This window comes from Oryctolagus cuniculus, chromosome 8, assembly GCF_051225735.1.
Source record: "Oryctolagus cuniculus isolate XC-2025 breed Fujian yellow rabbit chromosome 8, ASM5122573v1, whole genome shotgun sequence".
In the NCBI taxonomy this organism is placed as follows: Eukaryota; Metazoa; Chordata; class Mammalia; order Lagomorpha; family Leporidae; genus Oryctolagus; species Oryctolagus cuniculus.
The window spans coordinates 73,124,860-73,147,490 of NC_142874.1; the positions used below are offsets into that span (position 1 = coordinate 73,124,860).

At 38.5% G+C, this 22,631-nt stretch overlaps 1 protein-coding gene across 1 annotated transcript in view; it reads right to left on the reverse strand.

Moving 5' to 3' along the window:
* LOC100341884 (SERTA domain-containing protein 1-like) overlaps positions 1-22,631 on the reverse strand; it is a 77,834-nt gene that overhangs the window by 49,637 nt on the left and 5,566 nt on the right. The window contains exon 2 of the mRNA XM_089301776.1: positions 10,661-10,947. Within this exon, the coding sequence (XP_089157902.1) occupies positions 10,661-10,947 (287 nt within the window). The remainder of the gene's footprint in view (positions 1-10,660; positions 10,948-22,631) is intronic.

Below are 22,631 nucleotides of genomic sequence, written 5' to 3' on the forward strand. Positions count from 1 at the left end.
CAGTTATGGTTCTGTTTAGGTTTTCTATATCTTCCTCGTTCAATTTAGGTAGGTTGCATGTGTCTAGGAATCTATCCATTTCTGATAGGTTTCCCTGTTTGCTGGCATACAAGTCCTTGTAGTAATTGCTAATGATTCTTTTTATTTCTGTGGTGTCTGTTGTTATGTTTACTTTTCATCTCTGATTTTATTGATTGGGTCTTTTCTCTTCTTTTTTTTAGTTAGTTGGGCCAATGGGGTGTCAATTTTGTTTATTTTTTCAAAAAACCAGCTCCTCGTTTGGCTGATTTTTTTAATGTTTTTCTTGATTCAATCCTGTTTATTTCTTCTCTGATTTTAATTATTTCTCTTCTCCTACTAGATTTGGGTCTGGTTTGCTGTTGGTTTTCTAAATCCTTGAGGTGAATTGAAAGGTCATCTATTTGGTGCCTTTCCAATTTCTTGATGTAGGCACCTATTGATATAAACTTTCCTCTTAACACTGCTTTTGCTGCGTCCCATAAGTTTTGGTATGTTGTGCTGTTATCCTCATTTACTTCCAGAAAATTTTTGATTTCTCGTTTAATTTCTTCTATGACCCATTGTTCATTCAGGGGCATGTTGTTCAATCTCCATGTGTTTGCATATGTTCTAGGGATTCCTGAGTTGCTAATTTCCAACTTCATTCCTTTATGGTCTGAGAAGCTGCATTGTATGATTCTAATTCTTTTGAATTTTCTGAGACTTGCTTTATGGCCTAGTATGTGGTCAATCCTAGAGAAGGTTCCATGTACTGCTGAGAAGAATGTAAAATCTTTAGCTGTAGGATTCAAAGTTCTGCATATATCTGTTAGATCCATTTGGGCTATAGTGTCGTTTAAATCTACTGTACCCTTGTTGATCTTCTGTCCTATTGATCTGTCTATTTCTGAGAGTGGAGTATTGAAGTCCCCCAGTACTATTGTATTGGGATCTAAGTTTCCCTTTAAGTCCCTTAACAAATCTTTTAGATAAACCGGTGCCCTGTAGTTAGGTGCATATACATTGATAATTGTTATATGTTCCTGTTGAATTGATCCCTTAATCATTATATAGTGTCCCTCTTTGTTTCTCTTAACAGTTTTTGTGGTAAAGTTTGTGTTGTCCGATATTAAGATGGCTACGCCCACTCTTTTTCCTTTCTGTTGGCATGGTATATCTTTTTCCAGCCTTTCACTTTCAGTCTGTATGGATCTTTGTTGGAAAGATGTGTTTCTTGTAAGCAGCAAATAGATGGGTTTTGTTCCTTAACCCAATCAGCCAATCTGTTTCTTTTAACTGGACAGTTCAGGCCATTAACGTTCAATGTGACTAATGTTAAGTGTTAACTTTGCCCTGCCATTTGCCAAAGATAAGTTCTAACATATGCTTTGAATTCCCTGTGATCTTTTGCTGTGAGGGTTCCTTTCTTTACCTTCTTTCATACTGATGGCCGTGTTTCTGTGTTTCTGTGTGCAACCCATCTTTAAACATCTTTTGCAGGGCTGGACGAGTGGCGACAAATTCTTTCAATTTCTGTTTGCTATGAAAAGTCTTTATTTCGCCTTCATTCACAAATGATAGCTTTGCAGGATATAATATTCTGGGCTGGCAGTTGTTCTCTCTTAGTACCTGGGCTATATCTCGCCATTCCCTCCTAGCTTGTAGTGTTTCTGATGAGAAGTCAGCTGTGAGTCTGATTGGAGATCCTCTGAGAGTAATTTGACATTTCTCTCTTGCACATTTGAGGATCTTTTCTTTATGTTTCACTGTGGAGAGTTTAATTACAACGTGTCGTGGTGAGGATCTCTTTTGGTGGTGTTTATTAGGGGTTCTGTGAGCTTCCTGTACTAGGATTTCTCTGTCCTTCTCCAAACCTGGGAAATTTTCTGCTAATATCACAGTAAAAAGGCCTTCTAATCCTTTCTCCCTCTCCATGCCTTCAGGAACTCCTAGAACCCGAATGTTGGGTTTTTTAATAGTATCCTGAAGATTCCCGACAATATGTTTTAGATTTCTAATTTCCTCTTCTTTTCTTTGGTCTGACTGTATCCTTTCCTGTTCTCTAAGTCCGATATTCTCTCTTCTGCTTCACCCATTATGTTTGTAAGGCTCTCTAATGTGTTTTTCATTTGATCTACTGAATTCTTCACTTCATTATGATTTCTCGTCACTATCAGAGTTTCCTGTTGTACTAGTTGTTTGGTTTCATTTTGATTCCTCCTTAATATTTCATTTTCACGAGAGAGATTTTCTATCTGGTCCATTAATGATTTCTGTAGTTCAAGAATTTGTTTTTGAGAACTTCTTAATGTTCTTATCAATTTTTTGAGATCTGCTTCTTGCATTTCTTCTATGTCATCATCTTCATAATCTTGAATTGGGGTGTCTTTTTCATTTGAGGGCGTCATGGTGACTTCCTTGTTTTTATTACCTCGGTTTTTGCATTTATTATTTGGCATATTGGAGATATTTGGTTTTTTCACTGTGGTGCTTTTTCTTGTTATACTATAACTCTAGATTAAGTGGACTGTTTTTGATGGAGCCTTAGAGGCATGAGATGGGTGTGGCCTGAGAGCTCTGTTTGGTGTGCCAAAGGTGACACTCCCAGGTTAGGCGTGGTAGATCTCTCTCTCTCTCTTTCTTTCTTTTTTTGATTCAAACGGGAAGTAATTCCACACAGCTGAATGAAGTTGGAGGTAGTTAGCAGGCAAATGATATACCCACAGGAGCCAGAGATCGGAAGCTCTTTCCCAAGGACCACACACGGAATCTGTTCTGCCCTCAGAGTGGGCTCAAATTCTCCTTCAGTCTCCCACAGGGTTGCCAAAGTTATGGAATTGTAGCGTCTCTGGAGAGTACTCACGTGAATTCCGTGAGCTCCCTCCCCCACCGTCTCTTTTTTCACAGTATCAGTTCAGTAGCACCACAAATTTACTAGGCCCTAATCTCCTGTTAATTCGCTCCTCCCAGGAGGAGAGAGACAACATGCACCAGGGAACATCTGAAGGAACACCTGAGCAGCCCCCGAGAGAGCCGGCCGGCAGTGTGCTGCTCCTCCACGGAAGTGGGGAAAGTGGCAGGGGGAGCCGCCCCTCCATGGAGGTGGAGGGGTTGGCAGCCAACCCGAGAAGGACCAGCAGCAAACCCGGGAAGGGCCGAGCAGACAAAAGAATAGCGCAGGGTCCTGTGTCGTTCCTCTGCGAATGGGGGAACGACACCATTCCTAGGAATTTACCCAAAGGAAATTAAATTGGAGAATAAAAGTGCTGTCTGTACCTTCATGTTCATTGCAGTTCACTTCACAATAACTAAGACATGGAATCAACCTAAATGCCCATCAACAGAAGACTGGATAAAGAAATTATGGGATATGCCTCAGAATCAGCCCTTAAGACATTCGGATCTGGCTAAAAATCCCCTGAGAGTTTCTCAGGCATGAAAATTCAGGACACTGTGGCCAAAAAAAAAAAAATGACCCAAATGAAAGATCTCTGTGAGTGAGATCCCAGCGCAAAGAACAGGCTATCAAAGAAGGAGGTACCTTTCTCTGAAGGGAGGAGAGAACTTCTACTTTGACTATGGCCTTGTCTAAATAAGATCAGAGTTGGTGAACTAAAGAGGCTTTCATAGCCTGGGTAACTCATGACAAGAGCCTCGGGTGATTACTGACATCCTAAATAAGAGTGTCAATTGTTGAATCAACAATGGGAGTCACTGTGCACCTACTCCCCAGGTAGAATCTCTGTCCTTAATGTGTTGTACTATTTGAATTATTGGTATAACTACTACTCAAACAGTACTGCATACTTTGTGTGGGTGTAGTCTGTTGAAATCTTTCCTTAGTATATACTGTATATATATAAGTATATAAGTTGATCTTCTGTATATAAAGATAATTGAAAATGAATCTTGATGAAGAATGGGATGGGCGAGGGAGTGGGAGATGGGTTGGTTGTGGGTGAGAGGGCGGTTATGGGGGGAAAGCCACTATAATCCATAAGTTGTTCTTTGGACATTTATATTCATTAAATAAAAGCTGGAAAAAATAAAGGAACAGTAAACATTCAAAGTATTCTTTGACCACTTACCTCCCAGACTATTCCCTTCACCCATCCTTATCACACAAATAAATACGTTTTCTCCAAAATACAAAAAGATTGCCTGTGAATAACTAGAATTAATAGCACATGTCGGGTATGTCTTTGGTCTAGAAGTTAAGAGAGATATCCTGGGTCTGAGTATTTTGATTTGAGTCCTGGCTCTGTTTCCTGATTCCAACTGCTTGATAATGCAGACACTGGAAAGCAGTGGTAATGTCTCAAATAGTTGGGTCTCTGTCAGTAAAATGGGAGACCTGGATTAAGTTCCAGCTCCTTGCTATGGCATGGCCAGTCCCAGCCTTTGCAGGCATTTGTAGAATAAAGCAGCAGAGTGTAAGCTCTGTCTGTCTCTCCTTGTCTCTTAAATTAGATTAAAAAGAAATGTAATTTAAGGATAGAAAAAAAAGCAATGATTCAAAATTGCTGTGTTAATTTTCATTTTATATGAGATTTAGATTAATATGTGATATAAAATAAGTATCAAATGAGCAAGTTCAATACTTACAGATTTGTATAACTACTTCATTTAAGTTTCTAAAAGATTGTTGAATCAAGTTATCCCAGGCCTTTTTATATGAAGGATCTTCTCATTGGGGAAATGCAGATCATTTTATATTTGGTACCATCATCTACTCAGGCGTATTTTCTCATTTTTAGTAAAAAGCACTTTTGTGCTTTTTTAGAGCCCAGATAGGGAAAAGTATTCTACCAGTGATAGTGTTTAGAACTACAGGTCCAAGGCAAAGAAGGGAGTGTTTTGTCTTTGAAGTGAAAAAACAACTAACCAACCAACCAGCCAACCAACCAACCATCCAGAATTTGGTCCTGCTAGTGTTATTGCCACATGCTGATAATTCTAAATGATACAGTGTTAAATACTTCTCCACCAGGACCTGGCTGTCAGGTCAGTTCCCCCTCCCTACCTCATGTCACTATTTCCTACCCCCCCATTTTTCCCTAAGAAATGGCACAAGACATTTCAGAGACTAAAAAGATAATAAACATAGTATTTTGTATAATTAATTTTTACTAAACTGGTATCTAGATTAGGTTAATAATCAACTGCAGAAAAAAACCACTAACAGAGGAATCCCATTTCTGTTACTAATCAGTAATGAGGATCTGAGCAAGCTATTTCACTATGTTGTCTCTTTATGATTTCTAAGTGAAAAAAAAAAAGACACAGAGAAGTTTTGGGCATGGTTGTTTCTAAATTACTTCTGGTTTTCTGCTCTTACAGACAACAATACAGGATTTGCGTTAGACAAAAGCCTGTTCTTAACCCAAGAATATTTAACTGTAGTCCTGCTCTGTCCCAAACTAAAGTCATAGAAAAGTAACTTATCTAGCCTCAGTTATGTAAAGTGGAGTCCAAGCTGCCTTATATACCTCAGCAACTACATTTTCTGCTTTATCACATATACCTCATATTTTGTGCTTGACATTCCAGGAAAACTTAATTTTAAATATAGTACCTGAAACTCTATTCATTTATGTTAACTCTGACCACCTTTATTCTTCTGGATATGAAGAGAAAACTCACCTGATCTTACAGAGAATTTTTTGGTAAAACCATTTGATGGTGCCACTGAAACTGGTTCATTTAGATGAATGCTTATATAAGTTTGAAAAATTGTTCTGTCTACATTTCATCATTTTGCAGTCAAAGTTAAGCCTCATTTTTGTCACCATAACAACCAGCAATCTATTGCAAATATCAGATCATTATCAGGAAAGGATCATTATCAGATTATTAGGAGGAGCAAGCCTGCCAATTTTGGCATACATGTGGCAGTTTTTAAAAATTTAGATTATCTATATTTTGATCACTGGGCATATATGACCTCTTCAAATTTCTAATTAAAGCCCACAAGTTTTTGTTATCTTGACACAAAAGTTATCTCTTGGATTTTTTTTTATATTCACAGCATCTTACGAACAAATACCAAGTTATATCAATCCTACAAGTTTAAAGCTGAAGACAAAATATTTTAAGCCCAAAGGAAGAGAGCAGTGCATGATGATTAGAATAGATTCTTGACAGAGAGCCTGGTTCATATCTTCACTCTGATGCTTGTTAGCTGTGTCTTAGGTGAGTTATGAAGCCTCTTTGGGCCTTAATTTCTTCAGCTATAAGATGAGGATAATACTCTTTCCTACTTCACAGAATTGTATTGAGAATTAAATAAACTAAAAGATGAAAAGCACTGAGAGCTGTGCTTAGCACATTGTAAATTTTCCAAATATCTTAGCTGTCATTATTTATGGATAGCCCTTCCACACTGATATAGGCATGGGTGAAAATAATCTGGAAAATGATCAAGGATAGAACAGGGCAAGACACACTGTTATTAGACTGGACTGTCCCTTTTACCGGTTTCCCTGACAGTACAAACTCAAAAACTTCTTATTTTTCCCATTCCTTTTCTGCAAGTTGTCTCATCTTATTAACAAAATGTCTGATCATGTTTTGTTTAAATCTCTGCTTTCTTTGGAGAGTCCCTTAGAACATGACTGCACTCTGCTGTTCTTATTCTAAGTTCTCCTTCTTCTTTTTTAAAAAGATTTATTTTATTTATTTGAAAGAGTTATATAAAGAGGTAGAGACAGAGAGAGAGAGAGGTCTTCCATCCGCTGGTTCACTCCCCAGATGGCCGCAATGGGCAGAGCTGTGCCGATTTGAAGCCAGGAACCAGAAGCTTCTTCTGGGTCTCCCATGTGGGTGCAGGGCCCCAAGGACTTGGGCCATCTTCTACTGCTTTCTCATGCCATAGCACACAGCTGGATCAGAAGAGGAGCAGCCGGGACTAGAACCAGTGCCCATATGGGATGCCAGCGCTTCAGGCCAGGGCTTTAACTTGCTGTGCCACAGTGACAGCCCCCCTAAGTCCTTCTGATAAGAGCTCACCTCCCCAACATTTTTTTTTCATACTAGCTCCCTCCTATCTACTCCATAAAACTTTCCCCACATTCCCAACTGGGGAGTCAGATTTGAGCAGGATGCCTCTGTGCTTAGCCACCTTGTTATCACAAAGATCGTGGCTATGGTATCTGGTTCTGATGTATGTGGGCAACAGACTCAAACTTGGTTCAGTAACAACATTAGGTATGGTAGATTTGATTTCATATTCTGGTTCTTAGGCCAGAATCCTCTCTATCTATCCTATTTATCTCCCATATTTTGAATGAGGTCCTCTTCTCATACCATGCAATTTTATCCCCTCCGCATATCAACCAATTGGCCACTGAATCAGTCCCCTCTTCAAGACTCAGATCTGGGACCAAGACCACTCCTTCATTTCCACTGTCACTATCACTATACCAGGTGATGTACTTCTATTATATGTCTGAAGAGCCTGAATTGGATACATGTATCACTGCTATTTTCATCTTACATTGAAATCATGTGCTTAGGTTTTGGTCTACTTGAATAGACTGTAAAATTCTTGGAAGGCAAGCAAGCACCATGTCATCCTCATATTTATATCTCCAGTGCCTGTAGAAGAGAGAAATACTTTCTCTCTGCACTCTGAATGTTCCATAATTGAGTCATTGAAGTAAATTAACAATAGACAAATTAAAAGTAGAAAAAATCTTATGTATATGCCCAGGATTTCAACAAATAGAACAAAGAAGGACCAGATGATTGAAGTTTACATTGCATCCTGAGCTTAAGAAAGGAATAAGGTCTTGGAACTACTGAGGATGAGACAGTGAGAACCATGGAGGGCAAGAGGAGTAAATGCATGCTGAACAACTGCTGTTCCACTACATAGATAAAACATCTTTCAGGTTAGGGTGGACATTTGTCATAATGACTAGGATATCACATACTGGCATCCCATACCAGAGTGCCAGGGTTTGATTACAGCTTCCTATCAATGCAGACCATAGGAGGTAGTAGGTGATGGTTCAAGTAATTGAGTTCCTGCCACCTATGTGAGAGACCTACATTAAATTCTTGGCTTCTGGTTTCAGCCTCCTTGCAGACATTTGGTAAAGCATAATAGTGGATGAGAGCTCTGCCTATATGGCTCTCTCTCTATATACCTTTCAAATAAATTTTATAAAAAGTCTTTCATGTAGTAAGTTATCTTAATATAGCCCCCTCCCTGAAACAGATATTGCACTAATGTCTATTTCCTTTAGAAATCTAAGTTTATTTTGGAACAGAACTCTTTTCAGAGCTATTCTTAAGTCTGAAGTTTCTTAAAATAATCAAATCAAAATTTGTCAGAGAAGTAGTTTGAATCCCAAAGTGTCAATTACAGCATGAGGGTTATAGATGGTACAGATGTTAGATATAGGAAAAAAAGAACCCAGTACCCAGGTAAATGACGATGCAAAGAGTGGACATAAAGAGCATTAGGGGACCAGGAAACCTGGATCAGAGGCAAAAAGGACTTAGGTGAGGGCAAATTTATCTGAAGACTTCTGCAACATTCACTGTAGGAGAAAATTGTCGTCACTAAGGAAAAGTTAGGTTTGAAGAGACTACATTTGAGAATCATCCAATTATAGGTGAGATTTAAAAACTTGGGAATGATAACTTGGTAGTTAAAAAGTATGGATTAACAACAACAAAAAAAGAAACCAGGAAAAGAATCTTATCCACTGTGTATCTTCAATAGGTAGAAATCAGATAAGGATACTGAGAAACACCAGAAACAGAAAAAACGGTGATAAATGATGTACTAGAATCAAGAGAGTGGTGAGGTTGAAGCAGTGATCAATAGTACCAAATATTAATGGAGTATCAAATTCATTCTAGGTATTTACCAAGTACTGAGATAAAATGGTCACAAGATCATAATGAGAGGTTTAGTAGAATGAAGAATGGAACGAGAGGTAGAATTGAAACATGGAGGCAGAAGAAACAGTTGAGTCATGGAGGGATGATAGTTCCTGTTATCTGAAGACATATAGGTGTTGGTTTGGTTCCCCTTGCCCTGAGAAGAATCAGACCTCCTGCCAGGATCAGACTCATAGCAGTTTAGGGGATTAAGCTGACCTAATTTGACCTACAGCTCATTTTATGCTCATTGTCATATGTTAGCATGCTAAATGAGACACCTACCAGTCACCATGACAGTAAGCATTGAACCATGTAAGTAATGAAAAGGAGGGATGACTATATTCCAGAAAATCTCCAAGTACTTCCCAGAAAATCCATGACTATTTTTCTCCTATATTGTTCTACTCAGTTCAGAGATGGGGCCACTGCCCTCCTAGTAGAACCCCTGTGTCTGTGAAGTGGGTAGCTTTGATTTCTCAATGACATTGTGCTTGCTGCTCACTATTGACTATTCTCCTATTTGTTACTTAAATTACTTCTTGAAGTGAAGTCAAAGACCTGGATATGAGGCAGTCGGCAGCCCTGACTGTCTGGCTCCAGAATTAAGAGATAACAGACTTGTGGAAATCAGCTTGTTATAATGAGAAGGAAATGGGAGATATGAATGGATGAGATCAAAGGAAGGCTATTGTAGTAAATATCTTACAATTATAGAAATAGGAGAAAAGAGGTTGTTAAAGAAAAATTGATATCTGTGAAAAGAATTGCTTGTACTCATTCAGTTGTTTACTTTTAATGATACAGAGAATTTAACATATTTCTAGCACAATGCTCATGGAAATAGGGAGAGTCAGACAGAGATGAGTGAGGGAATGAGAAAGATGAGTTGAGGAATATACAAGGAATTGTTAGTCTTGACACAAAGACATTTTGAGGAAGAAAGGGGTGACGAAACCAAGAAAATGCTAACTTCTGAGAAAAAAGAACAATAAATTGAGAGAAATCACACTGGATGATGGCATCTAGCCACTATGAAAGGAGTATGGATGTCTCCAGATGGTGAGAGGGCCACGTATGGCTTTGAATACAGAATACCAACTTGGAAATGACAGTCTTTGATTGGCATCCTCCTCTATGAAGGGTAACAGAGCAGCACCAGGACACGAGGGGGCAGATTGGAAAGTGGACCCAGAGGACATGGTTAGTCATAGAAAGGAGAGTATAAAATTTAAAACCACCCAACCAACAAAACAAATGAACAAAAAGGAATAAGAAGCAGAACGTAGAATATGACAGAATAGGGAAGGAGCTTAACTGCTCCTGTCCAGGGGAAGACGGTTAAAAAAAAAAGTGAAGAGTACAATCTCAGGGAAGAGTTAGGGAGAAAATGGCAGAGGAAACTCCATGCAAATCAGAGGGTCACTGTGGATCTACGTGGAGAGTGAGGACAAACACAATTCAGGACTCCAGAAACCGAAAGCCTCCACACCTGCTTCAGAGACTGAGGGGAGACCAGTCTGCAGCAGCCCAAGCCACTGGTGATAGGCTGTAGATAAAGCCTGAAGGGAATCTGGCTTGGAGCCCTGTGGGATATAGTGTACCCACCAAACTGAAGGAGAAAAAAAAAGATAGGGCAAATTTTTCTCTCCCCCATTACCCTGCAAGGGCATCCTGTAACAAGCTGATATAGAGCAGGCACCATTTTGGACATATGTAAAAGGTGCGCTAGCTTGTGTCTGAGCCCAGCAGCCAGCCAAGCAGACACCTGAGTCTGGTGGGGAGCACTGACAGTGGGCTGGGTGCTCATGACTGTAAGGGGGTTGTGTGCTGGCACAGTGAAAACAGGCTGCATGGGAGGGCTCAGGGTGTGGCTTGCACTTTGAGAAGTCACTGTGGGAGGCTCCACATGCTCAGGGCTCCCTGGTTCCCTAATGAGGGACATTGGTGGGGAATCTGTGCTTACACTGAGGACTTCACAGATCATTGTGTGGTCTTTGTGGCAGCACAGATGAATATTATACCCACTGAGGCTAGTGCCAAGGCACTGGTCTCCTGTGAAGAGAGCAGTTGAGTTGAACAGAACATACCTATGCTCTGATAAAAAGAGATTTATCACACAACCTGGTGACAACCTGGTGACAACCTGGTGTCACCTTAGACACTTCGTTCACCATGGAGCACTGAACAGAGCTCCCTGTCCACATTTATGACACACCTATAGGTATTCACTGAAAAAATAAATACTCCACTTTTCCATGGAGGAATAGTCCAAATATAAAAGCTACCACAGCAAAAAACAAAGAAGAAACCAACGAGTATCTCCACAAATGCCAAATAATAAATGTACCAATTCAAGAAACAAGAATAAAGAACACAACATGATGCCTCCAAAAGAATACAACACTTCAACACTAGAATGTGAAGATGAATACATTAAATAAATGTGCAAAAAACAAAGAAGAAACCGAGTATCTCCACAAATGCCAAATAATAAATGTACCAATTCAAGAAACAAGAATAAAGAACACAACATGATGCCTCCAAAAGAATACAACACTTCAACACTAGAATGTGAAGATGAATACATTAAATAAATGTGAGAAATGGAATGCAAAAAATTGATCATAGGATTACTTAGAAGTAATCAAACGAAAATGCATGAACTAAATGCATGAAAGAAAATTTCTCCCACAAAATTGAGATCTTAAAGTGAAATCAAAATGAAATTTTGGAAATTAAGAATTCAATAGAAGAAATAAAAAGTACATTGGAAAGCCTTAACACTAGAATTGGTGAAGCAGAAGAATATTGGGGATGAACCATCAGATGGAAGAGCGCTCTCGCTCTCTCTCTCTCTCTCCTGCCCTCAACCCATGTAACTCTGATTTTCAAATAAATAAACAAATCTTTAAAAAAAATTATGGGATACAGCAAAAGCAGTGTTAAGAGGAAAGTTTATAGCAATTAGTGCCTACATCAAGAAATTGGAAAGCCACAAATAAATGAGCTGTCAATGAATCACAGAATCTAGAGGATTTAGAAAAACAACAGCAATCCAATCCCAAACTAGTAGGAGAAAGGAAGTAATCAAAGTTAGAGAAGAAATAACAGAATTGAAACCAAAAAATAATACAAAATATCAGTGAAATGAGGAGGTGGCTTTTTGAAAAACTAAACTAAATTAAAAAGCCATTGGTCCAACTAACCAAAAAAGTGGGAGAAAACTGAAATCAATAAAATTACAGATTAAAAACCAATGTCACATCTGTTCTACTTAATATGACTGGTTTAGATCTGTAATTGATGCACAGTTATTCTTAAGTGTTGAAAATTAACTGAAATGTGATCCCTGTTGAACATGGTGGTGGGAATGGGAGAGGGAAGAGAAGTATAATTTGGGACATGCTCAGGCTGACTTGCCCCAAGTGGTGGAGTTGGAAGCATACCAGGGGAATCCAATTCAATGCCATCGAGGTGGCATGTACCAATGCCATCTCACTGTTCCAGGTGATCAGTTTCAGATCACAGTTGGTCATGGTGAAGGGACTGGGAGTCAAAGGGAGCACATAGACATGTCTAGTACCTGCTAACGCTAACTGATGGAGTAAATAAAGGGGAGAGTGATCCAACATGGGAAGTGAGATACTCAGCAGACTCATAGAATGGCAGATGTCCTAAATAGCACTCTGGCCTCAGAATCAGCCCTAAAGGCATTCGGAGCTGGCTGAAAAGCTCATGAGAGTATTTCAGGCATGGAAAGCCAAGACACTCTGGCAAAAGATCTCTGCGAGTGAGATCCCAGTGGAAAGAACAGGTCATCAAAGAAGGAGGTACCTTTCTCTGAAGGGAGGAGAGAACCTCCACTTTGACTATGACCTTGTCTAAACAAGATAAGAGTCGGAGAACTCAGAGGGCTTCCATAGCCTTGGAAACTCATGACTGGAGCATAGGGAGATTACTGATGCCATAGACAGGAGTGTCAATTGGTAAAGTCAACAACAGGAGTCACTGTGCACTTACTCCTCATGTAGGATCTCTATCCTTAATGTGCTGTACATTGAGATTTAATGCTATAACGAGTACTCAAACAATATATTTCACTTTGTGTTTCTATGGGGGTGCAAACTGTTGAAATCCTTACTTAATGCATACTAAACTGATCCTCTGTAAAAAAAAAAAAAAGAAAGAAAAAAAAAAAAAAAGAAATTATCAATTCCCAACTTGACTCTCACTGGGATTAAACATGACAATAGGTCTGCTCTGATTTCATCATCATTTAAAAAAATCATCTATTATTTTTCACTTTATGTTTCTGTGTGGGAGCAAACTGTTGAAATCCATACTTAATGTATACTAAACTGATCTTCTGTATATTAAGATAATCGAAAATGAATCTTGATGTGAATGGAAGGGGAGAGGGAGTGGGAAAGGGGAGGGTTGTGGGTGGGAGGGACGGTATGGGGGGAAGCCATTGTAATCCATAAGTCGTACTTTGGAAATTTATATGCATTAAATAAAAGTTTAAAAAAAAAAAAAACTTTAAAAAAAAAAAAAAAACCAATGTCACAGTACATATTACAGAAATTACTACAAATAGCTATATGCCAAAAAATCAAGAAACTTTGAAGAAATGGATAGATTCCTGTACACATACAACCTACCTAAATTGAGCCATGAAGATAGAAAATATAAACATATCATTAACCAAGACAGTAATTGAATCTTTAATAGACTTTCAACAAAGAAGAGTTCAGGGCCAGATGGCTTCACTGCTGAATTCTTCTGGGCAGTTGAAGAAAAACTAACTTCAATCCTTCTCAAACATTTCAAAACAATTGAACAGGAGGGAATCCTCCCATACTCCTTCTATGAAATCAGCATCATTCTAATTCCTAAACCTGAAATAGATACAAACCAGTTTCTCTGATGAATGTAGATGCAAAAATTTCTCAACAAAATACTAGTCAGTTGAATCCCACAGCACATCAGGTATATCATTCATCTAGACCAAGTGGGATTTATCCCTGGTAACAAGGATGGTTCAACATCTGAAAATCAATAAATGTGATAAACCATATTAACAAACTGAGGACCAAAACCATATGATTATCTCAATAGATGCAGAGAAAGCATTTGATAAGACACGGCCTCCTTTATTTTTTAATAGAAAGCTTTTATTTTAATAGATATAAATTTCAACACTTGGATTATAGCAGTTCTTGCCCTCATACCTGCCCTTCCACCCCAAACCACCCCACCTTCTACTCCCTCACCTATCCTTTCTTCATTAAGATTCATTTTTAATTATCTTTAAATACAGAAGATCAACTCTATTCTAAGTAAAGATTTCAACAGTTTGCACTCACACAGACATTCAAAGTATTAAGTACTGAGAAGAAGGTCTTTGGTATCTTGATTGGTATTGCATTGAATCTATAAATTGCTTTTGGGAGAATGGACATTTTGATGATATTGATTCTTCCAATCCATGAGCATGGAAGATTTTTCCATTTCTTGGTATCCTCTTCTATTTCTTTCTTTAAGGTTTTGTAATTTTCATCATAGAGATCTTTAATGTCCTTGGTTAAGTTTATTCCAAGGTATTTGATTGTTTTTGTAGCTATTGTGAATGGGACTGATCTTAGAAGTTCTTCCTCGGCCATGGCATTGCCTGTGTATACAAAGGCTGTTGATTTTTGTGCGTTGATTTTATACCCTGCTATTTGCCAAAATCTTCTATGAGTTCCAATAATCTCTTAGTAGAGTTCTTTGGGTCCCCTAAATAAAGAATCATATCATCTGCAAAGAGGGATAGTTTGAGTTCTTCCTTCCCAATTTGTATCCCTTTAATTTCTTTTTCTTGCCTAATAGCTCTGGCTAGAACTTCCAGAACTATATTGAATAGCAGTGGTGAGAGTGGGCATCCCTGTCTGGTACCAGATCTCAGTGGAAATGCATCCAACTTTTCCCCATTCAATAGGATGTTGGCTGTGGGTTTTTCATAGATTGCTTTGATTGTATTGAGGAATGTTCCTTCCAAACCCAGTTTGCTTAGAGTTTTCATCATGAAAGGGTGTTGTTTTTTATCAAATGCTTTCTCTGCATCTATTGAGATAACCATATGGTTTTTCTTCTGCAGTCTGTTAATGTGGTGTATCACATTGATTGTTTTGTGCACATTAAACCATCCCTGCATACCAGGGATAAATCCCACTTGGTCTGGGTGGATTATCTTTCTGATGTGTTGTTGCATTCTATTGGCAAGAATTTTATTGAGGATTTTTGCATCTATGTTCATCAGGGATATTGGTCTGTAATTCTCTTTCAATGCTGCATCTTTTTCCGGCTTAGGAATTAAGGTGATGCTGGCTTCATAGAAAGAATTTGGGAGGACTCCCTCTTTTTTGATTGCTCTGAATAGTTTGAGAAGAATTGGAGTCAGTTCTTCTTTAAATGTCTGGTAGAATTCAGCAGTGAATCCATGTGGTCCTGGGCTTTTCTTTGTTGGGAGGGCCTTTATTACTGATTCAATTTCTGTCTCAGTTATGGTTCTGTTTAGGTTTTCTATATCTTCCTGGTTCAATTTAGGTAGGTTGCATTTGTCCAGGAAACTATCCATTTCTGATAGGTTCCCTGTTTGCTGGAATACAAGTCCTTGTAGTAGTTTCTGATGATTCTTTTTATTTCTGTGGTGTTTCTTCTCAGATCTTGAAAAAATGATGCTGAAATTCATATGGAGACACAGGAGACCTCAAATAGCTAAAGCAATCTTGTACAACAAAAACAAAGCTGGAGGCATCACAATACCAGATTTCAGGACATACTACAGGGCAGTTGTAATCAAAACAGCATGGTACTGGTACAGAAACAGATGGATAGACCAATGGAACAGAATAGAAACACCAGAAATCAATCCAAACATCTAAAGCCAACTCATATTTGATGAAGGATCCAAAACCAATCCCTGGAGGAAGGACAGTCTATTCAATAAATGGTGCTGGGAAAATTAGATTTCCATGTGCAGAATCATGAAGCAAGACCCCTACCTTTCACCTTACACAAAAATTCACTCAACATGGATTAAAGACTTAAATCTACGACCTGACACCATCAAATTATTAGAGAGCATTGGAAAAACCCTGCAAGATATAGGTACCGGCAATGACTTCTTGGAAAACACCCCAGAAGCACAGGCAGTCAAAGCCAAAATCAACTATTGGGATTGCATCAAATTGAGAAGTTTCTGTACTGCAAAAGAAACAGTCAGGAGAGTGAAGAGAAACCGACAGAATGGGAAAATATATTTGCAAACTATGCAACAAAGGGTTGATAACCAGAATCTACAAAGAGATCAAGAAACTCCACAAAAAAAAAAACCAACAACCCACTTAAGAGATGGGCCAAGGACCTCAATAGACATTTTTCAAAAGAGGAAATCCAAATGGCCAACAGGCACATGAAAAAATGTTCAAGATCACTAGCAATCAGGGAAATGCAAATCAAAACCACAATGAGGTCTCACCTCACCCCGGTTAGAATGGCTCACATGCAGAAATCTACCAACAATAGATGCTGAGGAGGATGTGGGGAAAAAGGGACACTAACCCACTGTTGGTGGGAATGCAAACTGGTTAAGCCACTATAGAAGTCAGTCTGGAGATTCCTCAGAAACCTGAATATAACCCTACCATTCAACCCAGCCATCCCACTCCTTGGAATTTACCCAAAGGAAATGAAATTGGCAAACAAAAAAGCTGTCTGCACCTTCATGTTTATTGCAGCTCAATTCACAATAGCTAAGACCTGGAACCAACCCAAATGCCCATCAACAGTAGACTGCATAAAGAAATTATGGGACATGTACTCTATAGAATACTATACAGCAGTCAAAAACAACGAAACCCGGTCATTTGCAACAAGATGGAGGAATTTGGAAAACATCATGCTGAGTGAATTGAGCCAGTCCCAAAGGGACAAATATCATATGTTCTCCCTGATTGGCGACTACTAACTGAGCACCAAAGGGGAAACTTGTTGAAATGAAATGGACACTATGAGAAACAGTGACTTGATCAGCTCTTGTCCAGACGGTTGATGTACAGTGTAATACTTTATCCATTTTAGTATTTTTTTGTTCTAGTACCATTGGTCGAACTCTGTAATTAACACACAATTATTCTTAGGTGTTTAAATTTTAACTGAAAAGTGATCCCTGTTAGGAATTTGGAAAGCATTATGCTGAGTGTAATAAGCTAATCCCAAAGGGACAAATACCACTTGTGCTCCTTGATAGGTGACAACTAACTGAGCACCAAAAAGGAAACCTTTTAAAGTGAAATGAACACTAGGAGAAACGGTGACTTGATCAGCCCTCACCCTGACTGTTGATGAGCAGCTTAATATGTTATCCCTCTTAGTATTTTTTTTGTTTGTTCTACTTAATACTTTTGCTTGAATACTGTAATCAATACACAGTTATTCTCAAGTGTTGAAACTTAACTGAAAAATGATTGCTGTTAAATGTAAGAGGGGAGTATAGAGGGAAGAAATGTGCAATTTGGGACATGCTCAAGCTGACTTATCTCAAACGGTAGAGTTAGAAACATACCAGGGGATTCGAATTCAATCCCATCCCATCAAGGTGGCATGTACCAATGCCATCTCACTAGTCCCAGTGATCAATTTCTGTTCACAATTGATCATAATGATAGGACTAAGAACCAAAGGGATCACATAAACAAGAATAGTGTCTGCAAATATTAGCTGATAGAATCAAAAAAGGAGAGAACGATCCAACATGGGAAGTGAGATACACAGCAGACCCATAGAATGGCAGATTTCCTAAACAGCACTCTGGCCTCAGAATCAGCCCTTAAGGCATGCGGATCCAGCTGAAAAGCCCATGAGACCATTTCAGGCATGGAAAGCCAAGACACTCTGGAAAAAAAAAAACCTAAATGAAACATCTCCGTGAGTGAGATCCCAGTGGAAAGAATGGGTCATCAAAGAAGGAGGCACCTTTCTCTGAAGGGAGGAGAGAACTTCCACTTTGACCATGGCCTTGTCTAAAAATTATCAGAGTCAGTGAACTCAGGGGGCTTCCATAGCCTTGGCAGCTCATGACAAGAGCCTAGGGTGATCACTGAGGCCATAAACAAGAGTGTCAATTTGTTAAGTCAACAACAGGAGTCACTGTGCACTTACTCCTCTTGTAGGATCTTTGTCCTTAGTGTGCTGTACATTGAGATTTAATGCTATAGCTAGTACCCAAACAGTATTTTTCACTTTATGTTTCTGTGTGGGAGCAAACTGTTGAAATCTTTACTTAATGTATGCTAAACCGATCTTCAGTATATAAAGAGAATTGAAAATGAATCTTGATGTGAATGGAAGGGGAGAGGGAGTGGGAAAGGGGAGGGTTGCGGGTGGGAGGGACGTTATGTGGGGGAAGCCATTGTAATCCATAAGCTGTACTTTGGAAATTTATGTTCACTAAATAAAAGTTTGAAAGCAAAAAAAAAAAAAACATGATAAAAAAAGTATAAAGTACTGTTTGAAGACTAGTTTTACCGTTAATTCTCATAGTACAACACATTAAGGACAGAGGTCCTACATGGGGAGATAGTGCACAGTGACTCCCGTTGTTGATTTAACAATTGACACTCTTACTTATGATATCAGTTATCACCTGAGGCTCTTGTTATGAGCTGTCAAGTCTATTGAAGCCTCCTGAGTCCACAAACTCTGACATTATTTAGACAGGGCCGTAACCAAAGTGGAAGTTCTCTCCTCCCTTCAGAGAAAGATATGTCCTATTTCTTGATGGCTCCTTCTTTCCACTGGGATCTCACTCACAGAGATCTTTCATTTAGGTAACTTTTTTTGCCACAGTGTCTTGGCTTTCCATGCCTGAAATGCTCTCATGGGATTTTTAGCCAGATCCAAATACCTTAAGGGCTGATTCTGAGGCCAGAGTGCTGTGACATCCTTCATGATGAAAACGACAAGCAATTTTAGTATATAAGGATTATTCCTCAACACAATCAAGACAATTTATTACAAACCCACACACAGCATCCTATAAATGGGGAAAAGTTGGAAACATTTTCACTAGATCTTGAAACAGACAAGTTATTTCTACTCTCACCATTGCTATTCAGTATAGTCCTGGGAGTTTAGCCAGACATATTAGGCAAGGAAAATATATAGAAGGGTTACAAATTGGAAAGATGAGAATCAGACTACCTATTTGCAGATGACATGATTGTATATATAAGGGATCCAAAAGACACCACTAAGAGACTACTGGAACTTATAAATGAGTTTGGTAAAGGGGCAGGATATAAAATCAACATGGAAAAATTAGTAGCCTTTGTGTACACAATGTCATAGCTGGAAAGAACTTCTAAGATCTATCCCATTCTCAATAGCTACAAAAAAGAAATACCTTGGAATAAATTTAACCAAGGATCTCAAAGATCTCTACAATGAGGATCACAAAACTTTAAAGAAAGAAATAGAAGACTCAGCAAAAAATGGAAAAATCCTCCATTTTCATGGATTGGAACAATCAATGTTATCAAAATGTCCATACTACCAAAAGCAATTTAGAGATTCAATCAAAATACCAAGGACATTATTCTCAGATATATAAAAAAATGACACTGAAATTTATATAGAAACATAGGTTACCTTAAATTGCTCAAATAATCTTATACAACATAGACAAATTTGAGGGGCATCACAATACTTGATTTGAAGATATACTACAGAGTAGTTATAACTGAAACATTCTGGTTCTGGTACAAAAACAGGTAAATAGACCAATAGAAAGTAATTGAAACTCCATGCATCTACAACCAACTTATCTTTGACAGAGGAACTAAAATCAATCCTTGGAACAAGGACAGTCTCTTAAACAAATGGTGCTGGAAAACCTGGATTTCCACATGAAGATGTATGAAGCAAGACCCCTACCTTACATAAAATTACTAGAGAACATTGGGGATACTCTTCAAGACATTGGCATAGGCAAGCATTCTTGGAAAAGATGCCAGAGGCACAGGCAATCAAAGCCAAAATTGACAAATGGGATTACATCTGCACTGCAAAAGAAACACTCAGCAAAGTAAAGAGGTAACTGACAGAATGGGATAAATTATTTGCAAACTATACAACTGATAAAGATTGGTATCTAGAATATATAAAGAGATCAAGAAACTCAACAACAACAAAACAATACAGTTAAGAAATAGGCAAAGGACTTACAGGCATTTTTCAAGAGAGGAAATCCAAATGGCCAACAGACACATGAAAAAGTGCTCAGGATCACTAGCCATAAGGAAATGAAAACCAAAGCCACAATGAGGTTTAACTTCATTCCAGTTAGAATGGCTTTCATATGGAAATCAACGAACAACAAATGTTGGTGAGGATGTAAGGAAAAAGTTAACCCAATCAACTGTTGGTGGGAATGTAAATTGGTATATCCACTGTGGAAGACAGTAAGGAGATATTTCAGAAATCTGAATATAGACCTACCATATCACCCTGGTACCCTGGCAATTTACCCAAGGGGAAATGAAATCAAGAGATGAAAGTTATCTGTACCTCCATGTTTACTGAAGCTTGATTCACAAAAAGATATTGAAGCAACCCAAATAACAATCAACTAAGACTGAAAGCAATTATGGGAAGTGTACACAATAGGATAATACACAGTGGTATAAATCAGGTGAAATTATGTCCTTTGCCACAAAATGGTTGAAACTAGAAAACATACTTAGTGAAATAAGCCAGTCCCAAAGGGACAAAAATTGTATGTTCTCCCTCATCTAGGGTAAATCATAGAGCACCTGAAACACATTCTATACAAGTGAAATTGACACTTTGATATGGGATGACTTTGAACCTCCCTTGTTTTGAATGTTGAGGAACTTTTTCCTTAGTATAGAGTTAAACTTATGTGTATAAAGTTAATTGAAAATAAATCTAGTAAAAAATATGAATGGGAATAGGAGAGGAAGGAGGGAGAAGTGTGGAAAAAATCACTCCGTTCCTAAAGTTATATTTTGAAATGCAAGACGTTTGTATACCTTAAATAAAAGGTTTCTTGGGGGAAAAAAGAAGTAGAAAGTATATTATGAAATTTGCATTTTATAGACACTTGAAGTAGATTCAATTTATTTTTTATTTTCCTTTTTTAACTTTTATTTAATAAATATAAATTTTCAAAGTACAGCTTTTGGATTACAGTGGCTTTTTTACCCCATAACTTCCCTCCCACCCACAACCCTCCCATAACCCGCTCCCTCTCCCATTCCATTCACATCAAGATTCATTTTCAATTCTCTTTATATACAGAAGATCAATTTAGTATATATTAAATAAAGATTTCAACTGTTTGCACCCACACAGAAACACAAAGTGTAAAGTACTGTTTGAGTACTGATTATAGCATTAAATCACAATGTACAGCACATTAAAGACAGAGATCCTACCTGAGGAGTAAGTGCACAGTGACTCCTTTTGTTGACTTAACAAATTGACAGTCTTTTTTATGGCGTCAGTAATGACCTAAGGCTCTTGTCATGTATTTACTTGAGCCATCACCTACTTCATTACAGGGTGCCCATTAGCAGCAAACTGGAATCAGGAGCCAAAGCCAGTACTTGAACTCAGGCGCTCTGAAGTGGGACCCAGGCATTCTAACATAAGGAAAATTCCAGCCTTCAGATCTTAAAAGCATTATTTTGTCAGGGTGGGCATTTGGTGCAGCAGTTAAGATGTCATTAGGGATGCCCAAATCCTATATTCCATGGGGAGCCTGTTTCGAGTACTGGCTCCTTTGCTTCCAATTCAGCTTCTGCTAATGTGCACTTTTTTTTTTCTTTTTAAACTTTTATTTAATGAATATAAATTTCCAAAGTACAGCTTATGGATTACAATGGCTTCCCCCCACCCATAAATTCCTGCCACCTGCAACCCTCCCCTTTCCCTCTCCCTTCCCCCTTCCATTCACATCAAGATTCATTTTCAGTTCTCTTTATATACAGAAGATCAGTTTAGCATATATTAAGTAAAGATTTCAACAGTTTGCACCCACATAGAAACACAAAGTGAAAAAACTGTTTGAGTACTAGTTACAGCATTAAATCACAATGTACACCACATTAAGGACAGAGATCCTACAGGAGGAGTAACTGCACAGTGACTCCTGTTGTTGACTTAACAAATTGACACTCTTCTTTATGGCATCAGTAATCACCCGAGGCTCTTGTCATGAGCTGCCAAGGCTATGGAAGCCCCCTGAGTTCACCAACTCTAATCATATTTAGACAAGGCCATGGTCAAAGTGTAAGTTCTCTCCTCCCTTCAGAGAAAGGTACCTCCTTCTTTGATGACCTGTTCTTTACACTGGGATCTCACTTGAAGAGACCTTTCATTTAGGTTTTTTTTTTTTTTTTTGCCACAGTGTTTTGGCATTCCATGCCTGTAATACTCTCATGGACTTTTCACCCAGATCTGCGTGCCTTTAGGGCTGATTCTGAGACCAGAGTGCTGTTTAGGAAATCTGCCATTCTATGGGTCTGCTGTGTATCTCACTTCCCATGTTGGATCGTTCTCTCCCTTTTTGATTCTATCAGCTAGTATTTGCAGACACTAGTCTTGTTTGTGTGCTCCCTTTGGCTCTTAGTCCTATCATTATGATCAATTGTGAACAGAAATTGATCACT